General features: G+C 34.6%; 1 protein-coding gene across 7 annotated transcripts in view; it reads right to left on the reverse strand.

The window, feature by feature from the left end:
• The window catches only part of LOC107629607 (nucleoporin NUP188 homolog), a 17,863-nt gene continuing 5,934 nt past the window's right edge, over nucleotides 1,385-13,313 (reverse strand). For 4 of the 7 annotated variants that reach the window (XM_016332428.2, XM_021118100.1, XM_016332429.2 and 1 more), the window contains 19 exons: nucleotides 12,921-13,040; nucleotides 11,889-11,977; nucleotides 11,131-11,235; nucleotides 10,759-10,857; nucleotides 10,458-10,546; nucleotides 9,543-9,691; nucleotides 8,424-8,567; nucleotides 8,223-8,330; nucleotides 7,806-7,916; nucleotides 7,335-7,442; nucleotides 7,112-7,222; nucleotides 6,656-6,831; nucleotides 6,026-6,491; nucleotides 5,590-5,697; nucleotides 5,317-5,375; nucleotides 4,609-4,987; nucleotides 2,514-4,040; nucleotides 2,069-2,273; nucleotides 1,385-1,941 (listed from right to left, as the gene is read on the reverse strand). In XM_016332428.2, coding sequence (XP_016187914.1) covers nucleotides 1,841-1,941; nucleotides 2,069-2,273; nucleotides 2,514-4,040; nucleotides 4,609-4,987; nucleotides 5,317-5,375; nucleotides 5,590-5,697; nucleotides 6,026-6,491; nucleotides 6,656-6,831; nucleotides 7,112-7,222; nucleotides 7,335-7,442; nucleotides 7,806-7,916; nucleotides 8,223-8,330; nucleotides 8,424-8,567; nucleotides 9,543-9,691; nucleotides 10,458-10,546; nucleotides 10,759-10,857; nucleotides 11,131-11,235; nucleotides 11,889-11,977; nucleotides 12,921-13,040 — 4,254 coding nt within the window. In that variant the 3' untranslated portion in view covers nucleotides 1,385-1,840. Of the gene's footprint in view, nucleotides 1,942-2,068; nucleotides 2,274-2,513; nucleotides 4,041-4,608; nucleotides 5,011-5,316; nucleotides 5,376-5,589; nucleotides 5,698-6,025; nucleotides 6,492-6,655; nucleotides 6,832-7,111; nucleotides 7,223-7,334; nucleotides 7,443-7,805; nucleotides 7,917-8,222; nucleotides 8,331-8,423; nucleotides 8,568-9,542; nucleotides 9,692-10,457; nucleotides 10,547-10,758; nucleotides 10,858-11,130; nucleotides 11,236-11,888; nucleotides 11,978-12,920; nucleotides 13,041-13,313 lie in introns of those variants that run through there. The other 3 variants (XM_021118099.1, XM_021118103.1, XM_021118102.1) reach the window with 3 other exon arrangements.

The following is a 13,313-nucleotide window of genomic DNA, read 5'->3' on the forward strand; positions in this document are numbered from 1 at the left end:
CAAATATGATCTTGTGCCTATTATGTGTAACATACACTTAATTAAGTAGCTTCCAACTAATGCAAGTATGCAACTATATCTTAGTATATATCATAACTAATCTTAATTATGTATATTTGTATGGTAATAATAAGGCCTAATAAGCAACAAGTTTATAAGTGTGATGAAGATTACGTACTAAACATATACGTTACGTTGGTTGCTATGCTAGCTAATATAAAAAGATTTTTAAGTGTACCGTCATATCGGTATATCAGTAATTTTTAACCGTTGATCTTAATTATATATATTATATATGCTTTTTATAATTAAGATCAACGATTAAAAATAACTGAAAATTCGGTATAACGGTACACTTAAAAATTTTTCTATCTGTTTATCATGTCAATAATGAAGCACAACTTATATTTACAGCCAGTTTTTGCTTGGGTTAAAGTTGCTTAGCATTCATACACGGTCTACGAGCTAAAATTGCACTTCCTCTTACCTATCCATTTTTTGCTTTTATAATAATAATAATAATAATAAATTTTCAAAGATAAATAACTTTCTAAAACGGAAGCGTAAAAATTAAAGAAACTTTATAGCCTTGAATAATTATTCCTCAAATTAACAAATTGAAACAGGAATAAATCTTTATTACCATATGCCAGTTTTTACTTATTAGTTAACGAAAAGATCCCCGCTTAAGATAATATTCCAGTATTCCCCCAGCCACAAATGCAGACTATTTTCACAAATTCTACATACAAGCACATATTTACTTATACAAAACAAACCCCCTCCCCTCTAGCTTTGGAACTTTATTTCTGTGAAACTAGTTAACCATTATATTGATATTTTCTCTCTATATTAACAAAATAAATCTAAATAACATATTAAACTGTTAATTTATCCGTTAAAAATTAACTTAGATTAACATCTTTTTTTTTTAAATTTTATTGTCTTTTAAAAGATAATTGTTAATTTTTTTTATATTTTTTTGGTTATCTTTTTCAAATACATTAACTAAATTTATTTTATAAAATTAAATAAAAAATATATTAATAATTATCAAATCACAAACATATTCTGCAAAGAGATCATTAACAAAAAAACTAACCAGTCACACTAAGTTAATTAAATGAGTTTTATTTTCCTAAAAGCCTCGTAGTCTTTCCAAAAAAATTATGAGGGACTGAAATAGGTATTCACTTTTTTTTTCCCTTTCTTTTCTCCAAAGATCATTCCTAATACTCGTAACTACACGTTAGGATAATAAACTTGGTAAAAAGAAGAAAAAAATCAAAAGCTAAAAGCGAGAACTTATTCCTATTATTTGTATAATGTTAACTAAAGGCCTATAGCTCCAGTATTGCTTGAAAAATCATTCACCTACTAATTCTAAACCATAGGCAAAACCAGAAATTTGGCATCCATTGCAAAACACTCATACTGCTATGCCCTTTACAAGGTCCTGATCATGGAGATCCAAAAGAGGATGGGCCGATGGAGTCATCACCATCACCATCACCATCACCGACTAAACATGGCATGACACAGGGACCTCCTGAAGGAAACCAATTTTCCAATGACAATGATGTAGCGCACTACATATCAATAATCACTCCCACTGATGAAGGATGACATCTTTTTTTCCTTTTTCTTTTTTTTTTTTTCTCCCCACAAGAAAGGGATAAACACAAACATATGCTACAAATATGAAGAATAATAATCCACATTTATATATCATGATGGGGAATATCTAGCTACAAGAAAGTAGAAGAAAAAAGAGTTGTGACTAATTGGCACTACGAAAAATTCTGTACAATCAATAATGTTCTCTTATCCAGGGGATGACTCACATGAAATTCTCCGCCTGCAGCAATCCAGGATAGACACACGATATCATCTGTTTTAAAGACTTGCTAGATGCTTTTAGAAAAGCATGGCCCTCCATTGCTGCCAAAGGCATCAAGAAATAAATATTAGACACACTTTTCCAGTAGGCATAAAAAATCTAAAGTGAGAATATTAAAAAGGGCAAACGAATCAAGTGCGGGTACAGACAGAAATATGAATATATTACCACTGAATAAGGATTTGACTTCTTTTGAAAAATCATCCACACGACCTAATACAGGTCTTATGCCGCAAATTTGTAGAACACAAAGTTCTAAGTGCAAGGCCATTTCAAAAATTTGCAGCATTAAGTTGCAAACGTTCTGTGTGTCTCGAGAGGCCCTCAGTTTGTTGGATTCACAAAGCTCAGTAACAATAGCAATTGCTTGATCCTGCACCACAAAGCGAATAAGCTCAAATGAACTTCAAAATATGCACATTTTTTATTCAGATGTGCCATAATGAAGTTGCGCCTTGAAAACAAAATATAAGGAATGAATGAACTGCAAATTAATGTAATTCTAAGTTAATGTGTAAGCACCCTTGCATAATAATAAATCATTCAGAATTCTTCTATATCCTGGCAAATTATAACAAATGAAAGCAGCGCATGCTTCTGAAATTCATTGTACCTGCAGTCCATGCAAAATTTCTGGCATAGGAAGCTCAGGAAAATGTGCAAGATCAACAAAGCCAACCTCCTCAGCCCTTTTAGCAGCACCCTCGGCTTGTAAGCAGAGAAATTTTAATAGAAGAAATGTGATTCTATAAACCTGCACAGCTACAGCGTCAGAAAAGTGTGTTTTTGGAGAAGGATCAGTACTCTCAGATGCTTCACCAGAGATAGATATTGCAGTTGACAAGGAAGAGATCTTCTGTTTTGACACACATCCAAGTGGTGAGAGACCAAACCATCCTTTTCTACTACTGATGTATGAAGGGTTCAAGAAAATTTCAAAATCCTCTTTTGTAGTAGGTGGACACAAAAGAGGGGCATTCTGGCTTGAAAAATCACCAAGACGTTGAGTTCCCCTGCTAATAAAGGCTAAAAGATGGATACATTTCTCTCTGAGCTGTCTATCTACATCTTTTATTGCCTTAATCCATAAACTCCAATGTTTTGCAAGCTCACACATGAGCATCAAAGTATGTTGTGTTTCTTTAAGAGTGGCAAAAGAAATCCCTGATCTCTGTGCCCGAGGTCTTTTCTTGTCATGATCATCGGAAGGAAGGGCTGGGGCATTTAGAGAAGAAAAAATAAGATGAGCCTTCTCTGAGAAAAAGTAAGGTATCATGCTGTTCACAATAGCAGTTCCGGAAGAACTGTCTCCTAAGGATTGAAGAGTAGATGTAATCACAGCTAATCCAAGTCCCCAAATGTCTTGGGGGGTTTCAGACTTCTCGTATGAGCTGACTGGATTCTGGCTTCCACTTCTTGAGAAAATCTCACAAGATTCGGCAAACAACACTCTCAGTGACGACAAGAAACCAGAACTATAAAGCATCTCAGCACCCCCTCTAACTCGTGCAAGGGTTAAAAAGAATTTCAATATCATTGGAATCGAGGGAGAAGTTTTATCTTGGAGTTTTAGCATAACAAGCTGCAGCTGAAGATGACTCTGCAGGATAGGTAGCCAAGTCCTGGGCATCAAGAAGCTTCTCAATATCAAGTCTATAACAGACAGTGACAGCATACCATGCTCTGAAGTTGTTATGCAATTGCAAAGAACGGGTAGCAGGCCTAGGGTTGCATTTGAAACCTTTGAGAAGTTCTCGTCAGAACTCTCATCTGCCACCCCATCTGAATGTGATTTGAGGGAGTTGAACTGTAGTACCAAAAGCAGCAATGTCAGCAATAGCACCATGATATCATCAGCCCCAGAAGGCAACCTCTTAATTTCACTCAACAGCTTGAGACCTGAACTTGCACATTTCAAAACAAGTAGGGATGCAGATAAGGGGATACTCTTTCTGACAGTTCTCATCAAGTGGAAAAGCAATTCTACTTGAGAAGCAAGAAAATTGAATACATCTTCGGAGGCATCAAGAACAGGTGATAACGTTTCAATTGTTGCAAGCAAAGACTTGCAAATACTATCTATGCAAGAGATTACAAGTTCATCTGGGATCCCCTCTTCTTTAGTAGCCTTCCCTAACGACTGCATGAATACGTGAAAAAATAAATAAATAAATTCAATATTGAACAGAGACAATCCACACCAAAGGGCAGAAAGATGAAAAATCTTGAATGATTATACCAATTAAAAAGAATTTATCATGTTAGGGTATATATACCCTGTAACAAACTACAAAGATTGGATAAAAGTTTTATGCTGCCATTCAGGAAAAAAATAAAGGAACTCTATCATGAACAGATCATTTCACTCCTATTGGGCATTTATACTCAGCACGATAAAACCACTCGAACCATAGCAGTATACTATTAGCAAAAGAAAATGTTATAATCACACCTTCACATGACAATAGTTAAAAAATGAGGAAAATAGTTCTGGATATTTTATTACAGCTTGTTAAAACATCCTATTTTCCATATATCAGAATCATGAATAGGCACTAAGCAGATTTGCTGAAATTCGTAAGGAGATAACTAAGCAACAGCACTATGGAGCAATCATGTGAGTATTCCAACATTCGAAAGTTATATAACTCTAGCTCTATCACTCAGTTGGAATATGAAATAAAAGGTGTTCAAATTTAAAGTCTCACATTATCATGGCAAACAGCCAAAACAGCTATTAATCCTTTTGATGCAGAAAGCCTTGAACTTGACAGCAACATAATTGAGTTTGCATCCTGCAGAAAACTCAACATAGTTTCTGCAATATCCCTAGATGCTCTCCAATGAGAACAATCCCACACATCTAGTTTAATATCTGCTCGCAAACGTTTCAGGTCAAACAAGTATACATTCTTCACAAGAGAGTCTTCATTGAACTGGTGTTGGTAGGTTCCCAAAAAATTTGATTCAATGAGATACTGAGATAGTTCTTTGAATGGTCCAATACCAATTTTTCTCCCTTCAAGCTCTCCTTGTAAATGATAAAAGAGGTCACTGAGTATCAACTTCTTCAGTTCTTTTCCCTCACTATACAAATTAAGAAATAGAACCTAATTATGATAAAGGTGAAGTCAAGATATAAATTGTACAATGCGGGAAAAAAGATTACTTGTGACTATAGTTAAATTGTTGAGAATCTCATTAATAAATTTGGTCCTCAATTTGTTATTTCAGCTTAATATTTGAGATAGAATGATGGGTAAAGAGAGAAAATAAGTGATCTAAATGTTAATTGGAGAAATGTATGATAATATGGAGAGCAAAAAGAAAAACAATTCATCAATACTGCAAGTTTGTGATACTCAAACACAATGTAAATGATATAGAAATCCTTTTAATTAAGAACTAGAAATCACCTGTAACCGCGCTGTGAATATTGAGACAACAATTCAGAGAAAGCAGGATGCATGCTCAACTGCAAACAGGAAACATTTATACATGTAAATTAGAAAACACAAAATAGTCAATGAGGTGAAAACTGATTTCATATATATATATAACCAAAAGCTCTGGCTAGTAGCTTTTTCTTTTGAAGCCCGACATCTTAATAAAACTTCACGATTAAACACGTGCACCATAGCAAACAGGAATATTACAGTATCCCAAAGCAAAGAAGTTAGATGTTGAACCTTTATGAGGTTTCCATGAATCTTCTGAAGCAATGACACAGATAAACTTCCTGAGTCACCAACAGCTAATTTTTCCATCACATGAACAGAGAATGAATTGGTGGCCACCTGAAAATTTACATCCAGTTGCATATAAAATTATACACCTTCATACTGTACTTGAATTAGAAAAGGAATACTAATTTCTAATTTAATAATATTATTGTATTGCATATAAACCTTTATATAGGATAAAAGTTGCATTTAAGTAGAATATTGAACAGGTATTGAATGGTGACATAACAACGAGAAGAATCACTATTTATCTTAGTATGGATCACAACACCAAACAACGACAACTAAATAACGAGAAGGCGGCCTATAAAATTAACTGAATCACAACAAAGACAAACCACACCTATTAAACCAATAGGAAATTGGAAAAAAAAAGGCTAACCTTTGCACCATAATATATATCATTCTTATATCCACAACAAGTATATGACTTTATTAGTTTTTGTAAGACAGAATCTTTGAACCATGAAGACCAGATTCCCTTAAGTTCATGAAAATCTGTGGAATTAGATTTGTCAGATTTTGTGGCATTTTTCTCCTTGTCCTTAGATTCATCTTTCCCAAGTAACTCTGCATGCAACAACTTTTTCTGCAAAAACAATTCATATGCCATGATTCTGAGAATGGCAGATTGACAATGGAAACTGTATGCTAGATTGCAAGCATCTTCTTCTTTAACACTTTCAAGTAAAGGGATCTCAGTGTTGGAAACATTTGAGATTGCGTCGGCCAAGTGTCGCCAAAACTTTCCATAGCTTCTCAAAATTTCTAAGAGATTTGCATATTGAGGAGACCCTTGCCACAGGGAGACCATGAAGTTAAGTACACTAAGCAGTATCCGAGGCTTGCTGAAGATAAATAGTAAAGTACAATGAGTAACTTATTAATTAAAATTAGCAAAGAAATTAAGCAGTGAAAATGGAGATTAAAGTTTCCTTAAAAAGAGAAAGAGAAAGAAAAAACATGCAGATGCAAAAGGAACATTTTTCCCCATCCCGCCCATAGGTTCTACCTTTTGATCAGATCACGTGCCCTCTCAATGTAGAGCATAAGCGCATCTAGTAAACTTGATTTTTTGGATACTAGTGGTACCAGAGAAGTTTCACTACTTTGCGACTTTGGATCCCCAGTATTATGTTGGTCTTCATTGCCGGCATCTGGAGCAAAGATAGCAACAACAAAAGCAGCCTGCAACAAGAACATCAATTCAGAATATGATGCTTGAACAAGGGATTTTCACCACCCCCTGACCCAATAATGATGGAACAGAGCCCTGAGAAAAACTAGAAAATTAGCTGTTGGCCTGTCATGATGCAATATCCTCATGAAAACTCAACAAACAGTAGACACATCTACTCATGAAAGAAGTGATGCAAAAAGTTGTAGCATTCATTTTGAAATGCGTTTAAGAGGGGGTGGGGGGGATGACAGTGTCAACAGCAGAAAATTTACAACATATGATATAGACCTGGTAACGTGCTGCAGAAGTGAATAAATTAAGTGTTGCAACAAAAAGCTCTTCATTTGATACCAGTTGCTCCTGCAGTATGTAGCTTGCAGAACGCCTCAAATCCATAATCTAAAACCATTAGAAGATTATCACTTAGGTCAAAATAACACAAGTAAAGTTGCAGAAAGTTTCAGAAGAAAAAAAGAAAATAAAGTTGTAAGATGAAACTACAATGCCAAACCTCCTTATTATCAGGAGCAAAAAACGTGGTTCCATACGAAAATGGTTGACAACAATCTGCCGTGACAAATAACATTGAAATGAACTTGACAGCACCCAACTGGATGGCCTAGAAAGATATCAGTCTTTAATAAAATGAAATGATGAACTATACTAGAAGCAAATGGATGAGCAGGCATGCAAAACAATATAGGACATTAGGAATGTAATCAATATCAGTTCATTGTTCAGCAAATGTAATCAATACATAACAGTAACAGAGTAAGAAAACACAAGTTTCTAAAAGACCTCTAATTGATGGAACAAAAAGAGAGCAGAAATAAGCAGATTAGTTATTGTTCAATAAAAAGTAAAACTCATAAGTCACATTCCTAGTGATTAGTTCAGCAAAAGCACAAGGCATTTACATAAAAATAAAAATAAAAAAATCAATGTAATAGCACTAAATTTCCAGCATGGCTAGTATTCTTACAGGATCCCGGAAGTATGAAATCAAAGAAGTAACAGAAGTGATAAGAGGAACTGATTTGGTTGTGCATGAGAACACTGCTTGGAGAAAAACGGGAAAGCTGGAAGAGTTATCCTGACATCACACAATAACTTTCAGTGTGTCCATTATGCAAATATATTAGGAATATAGAGAATATCAAACAAAGAATTAATGGATAGCCGAAGGCAGAAAATATGATCTGCAGCATAAAGACAATTATGCTTAAAACTTCTTAAACAAACAACAAAAGAAAAGCATGATATACATCCATGATCCATCACATCAACATAGCAATATCACATGGATTCCTTTAATCATAACCATGAGTAACTATTAAACTATTCCATTTATACTCATTTAAGATAAAAAAAAAGAAAACTCTCTAGCTTTCCTCTATACCTTTGACAGTCTAGTCAGCATAACCACAAGAATGTCCAAGACAGATCCCATAGCAAGCTGTATCCCCTCAATTTCCATTGGATCAAAGAGGCGGCTTACATGCAGTTTCTGGTAAAAGAGATATTTTTGTCAATATGATGTAGGAAAAAGCAAAGTAGATTAACATAAGGATGAAAAGAAATAAGTTTCAATATTTGTAACCTCCAAGGCTTGGGCAGTAGTGCAAGCAATTTGGAAGAGTGTGTTGTGGATGGAAGAATCAGAGAATAACACATTGTGTATGATCTCTCCCAACTTTCCATAACAGGGCATCGACTCAAGGCATTTTTTCATCAATTCAAGAACCTGCAAAAGTATCCCAAAGTTAGCCATGGGCATAATCTATCTTAATTTTTATATATAAAACCTATAATTAGTTTTAATAATCACTCTCAACTGTTATTGCAACAAATTAGAAGCAACCAAGATAGACTGCTATTAATGGTGGATGCCAAAGACAGCAACCCGAAAAGCAGCCAACAATAACAGATCATAATAGCTTGTGTTTCATTTTCATATTAATTAAATAAAATTATCCATGTACCTTTACGCAATAAGTTAAACTTGTAGGAGAAATAGTTTCATGTCATCGTGTCAAAGCATGCATAACTAAGAGGTCGAGTTTAATCTTGGCTTCCCCTCCTCCAAAAGTATCCCAAAGTTAGCCACGGGCATAATCTACCTTAATTCTTATATATAAAACCTATAATTAGTTTTAATAATCACTCTCCACTGTTATTTAAACAAATTAGAAGCAACCGAGATAGACTGCTACTAATGGTGGATGCCAAAGATAGCAACCCAAAAAGCAGTCAACAATAACAGATCATAATAGCTTGTGTTTTATTTTCATATTAATTAAATAAAATTATCCATGTACCTTTACCCAATAAGTTAAACTTTTGGAAGAAATAGTTTCATGTCATCGTATCAAAGCATCCATAACTAAGAGGTCGAGTTTAATCTTGGCTTCCCCTCCCCTTTTTTATCCTTCCAAATAAAAGTTAAATTTCAGCACAAAGTAGGGTGGGTGGGCCATTATCAACACTTCATAGCCAAATGAGGATCTTAAATGAGCAGACATCTTAGATATAACATAATTCGTACCCAATAACTTAATCTTTTGAAAGAGATGGCTTCACGATAATACTAAACCAAGTTAACAACTAACACGAAAAACTATAAGCACTTTAGTCATCCAGAGTATCAGAATTATTCTAATAAAGATTAACTAAAAAAGACAACACAATCTTCATGGCTTCAAACAGATTAAGGAGTTACCTTCAACATTATTTTCCATCTGGTTTGCTTTATCTTGTATTTCCAATACTGGTGATTGACTAGGACAAATTGTACAGAGAAAATGATCAGTGCCAGGAGAGCATCATTCTCCACCCCTGTCTCTACAAGCTGTATGGTGAAGTCCAGCACTGCAAGATTTTTTTTTTTAAAAGAAGAATTTCATTAAGAAGAGAAAGATGATACAAATTAAAGCATAAGGAATCCTCTATACAAAAGCAAAAGACAAAAGATTTATCTATAAAGTATAGCTTTCCAATCTCTCAACATATCCAAGAGGGATGTTCCTTATAAAGATCATTAAGATTACGACTAAGACATAAGAGTATTTAGAAAAAACAAAACGAAACATATACAACACAAAACAAAACAACAAACAAAAAGAAATGCGCACAGAATTTTCACAAAACCAAGCCAAATCAACAACTCGTGAATAGTTCTTTATTACAAACAAAAATTAGCTTGTCTCTGCATCAGTAGATTGTAATAAAAGTTAATAGACAACTCATATTTGTGCCGACATTATAGCCCTTGTTTCCTATCGGATCATAATTATTAATTAATTTCCTACTTTACAGTGAAAGGTGCTCCTAGATAAGCATAACACCATGAAAGAATTCTAATTCTGATGTAACACTGGAACTAGATAAATTTTTCAAAATAACCATACTGTAGATTAAGACCCAGTTAGAAATGATGTTGTTTTGAACATCTGAAAGAAAGAAGAAAAATAGATAACATGCCATAACCATTGTAAAATATTTCGGAGATATAGACCTATTTTCATGTAGTCAAACCAAAGCAAGCCATAAGCACAACACAAGAGACACAAACAATAGGAGTAACAGACCACACCAAATTACTAATAAAATGAATTAGAAATTGTATCAGACGTACCTGATATTGCCAAGGGGCAGTCACTACTGTTCATCTCACAATCAGTCAAAATCATCCTTGCCAGTTTGCTAGAAAGCAACCATGACCCACTGGGAAAGACAGAAATATTGGTAGATATAACTTCATCTAGATCAAAATATATCAAAAATTGATAGCAATAAAATCTACTGACACCAAAAGGCCACCAGAATGTAAAAGAAATAGTTGGAAGTCATACAAATGAGGACAATTTCAAATCAATTTATTGAATACAGTTAAGTTTTTATTTTTATATGCATACTGTTCTAAAAATAGGGTTTACCTTGAGAAGCCATTGTTGCCTACACTGAACACGGCAGTCTGCAAATTGATATCAAATAGATTTGCATTTAAAGCAACTGTTGTAACATTAGCTGGAGAACTGCACAGGAAAGGGGGAAAGATTTATTCAGACTTGCGAGTCTCAAATAACATCATTAATTCAGGGAAGAAAAAATGAAGATCCAATACCAAAAAGCATTGAAGTCAACAGGAAAAGGATTTGAAAAAATCCACAAAAATAGTATGATTTGCTTATTCTCAAGATACAAAATCAAATCAATTCATTGATTTGGGAAATTTTATTTCTGTTAACCTTGAGATGTAGAAATGAAACGAAATTGCTCAACTTCCACGTAGCATAAGTTAAATTTACCAAATCAACATAGTCACCAAGATCTTGATGGCCATTGACATAAGTGCAGCACTACAGGAATTCAGAGGCAGGTTTTTAACCAGATTACAGATTATCTCAACCACCCTGAAAAAACAAGGAAAATTAATCAATCAAGACACTCAGTACCACATGCAAAACCCCCTGCCAGGGGGTTAAAACAAATTAGAAAATTAAACAAACATGTAAAAGAGCAATAATAAATAAAAAGGTAAAGTACTGTTTTGGTCCCCAACGTTTGAGGTGAATCCTATTTTGGTCCCTATTGTTTTACTTGTCCTATTTTTATCCCAAAACGTTTAAAATGGCATTAATATTATCCCACCGTCAAATTCCTCACTAACAATTAACGAAATTAATGTAGTATTAATAAAGCTTTTGTTAAAGCTATGTTTACTCAATCCCTTCTCCCATCTTCACCCTCTCAACAAGCCCAAACCTCATTCTCTTGCTCCCTTTTACACTAGGAGGAAGAAGGGAGTAGGAGAATGGGGTTTGAGCTTGTTGAGAAAGTGAAGGTAGGAGAGAGGGGTTGAGCAAACTAATTTTAGCAAAAGCATTATTAATAGTACATCAATTTCGTTAATTGTTAGTGAGGAATTTGACGGTAGGATGACATTGATGACATTTTAAACGTTTTGGGATAAAAATAGGACGATTAAAACGTTAGGGACCAAAATAGAATTCACCCCAAACGTTGGGGACCAAAACAGTGCTTTACCCTAAATAAAACAATTTACCAGACATTCTTTTCAATCTGCTCGTTCATCAGGCCAATAGCATGGAACTGTAGAGAGTTGCTAATGTCTAACACAGCAAAACAGACAGCCTGCATATAGTAAGTGAATATGTGATTTTGAGAAGAGGGGATAACCTTATGAGACACAAAGAATTCACGTAAGTTGGTACAAGCTGGGACGCCATTTTAGGGTAAAATTGGACTTCAGACAACCTAAAATTCCAAAATAGTCTACATTTAGCTCACTCCGGCTTGGGATGTCCAACAACCCAAATCACAGGCTCCTAGATCAGGGCTCAGCAATACAGAATATCCTACAGGCTAAAGGGCGAATGCAGAACCATGGCAGGGAAGGTATGTTGTGACAAATGTAAGGAACATCTTGTAACTCACAAAGTTTGCAATGGCAGGGCAGCTGTTCCATCACTGCCCCAATAGCACGTAGGTTAAACTAATGTTTCATTTTATAACTAATTACACTGGAAGCCTTCATGGTAAATTAGGTATATCCAACAAATACAAGAAACAATATTATGAGGTGAGCAGATCATAGCAAGTCAAAATCAACAATCGACCAGAGTTGATCAGGCATACAAAGATCATTGCTAGAAGTGATGCACTGATCTTAGTGTTAAAAGTGCTACTTAAAAGTCTAATCACATGATGCCATCCACGACGTATATAACATAATAGTAAACAGTGTATTACATTTTCATAAATAAAGCCATGAAGGCAGTTACAATCTTTATCAAGCAGTGGCCAATTTTTTTATACATTTTCATAAATAAAGCCATGAAGGCAGTTACAATCTTTATCAAGCAGTGGCCAATTTTTTTAAGAGCAGCCCGCTGCACAGGCATCCCCGTGTTAACGCAGACTCGCAAAGTCTGGGGAAAGGCTACAGCCAAAGGGTGTAATGTATACAGCTAATTACATCAGTGGTTGTTTCCACATCTTGAGACAACTCAATCGTTGCACCAAGGCTCTCCTTCTGACTAATTTTTTAACAAAATAAATAAATAAATAAACTTACAGTATTAAAGGACACCAATCTGCTGAGCAGGTCAAGCGTGCAAAGAACTTCCTCCTTGTTATTCAAGTACACATCTTGGGCCAAACGTAGGAGCAAAAGAAACACCCCAGATGGAGCATACTAGAAGAAGATTTTGTCAGCATAAAAATGAGGAAGTTTTATGTTGAGATATGAAGCCCACCCCAAAAAATAATATAATCTTCAACTACACTTTTAACTGTTGCAAAAATTTCATAGTCATTATTATCCACTATAATAATAACCATCATAGAATTCTCCTTACTGTACACATGATTTTAATTTTTTCTGAACAAAAAGGTTATCATCCAATTTCATCTAATCTAATTGAACATCCTAATTTTGACAAGTAAAAGAGGAGGGAGGAAGGAGGAG

This window comes from Arachis ipaensis, chromosome B03 (assembly GCF_000816755.2).
Source record: "Arachis ipaensis cultivar K30076 chromosome B03, Araip1.1, whole genome shotgun sequence".
Taxonomy (NCBI): domain Eukaryota; kingdom Viridiplantae; phylum Streptophyta; class Magnoliopsida; order Fabales; family Fabaceae; genus Arachis; species Arachis ipaensis.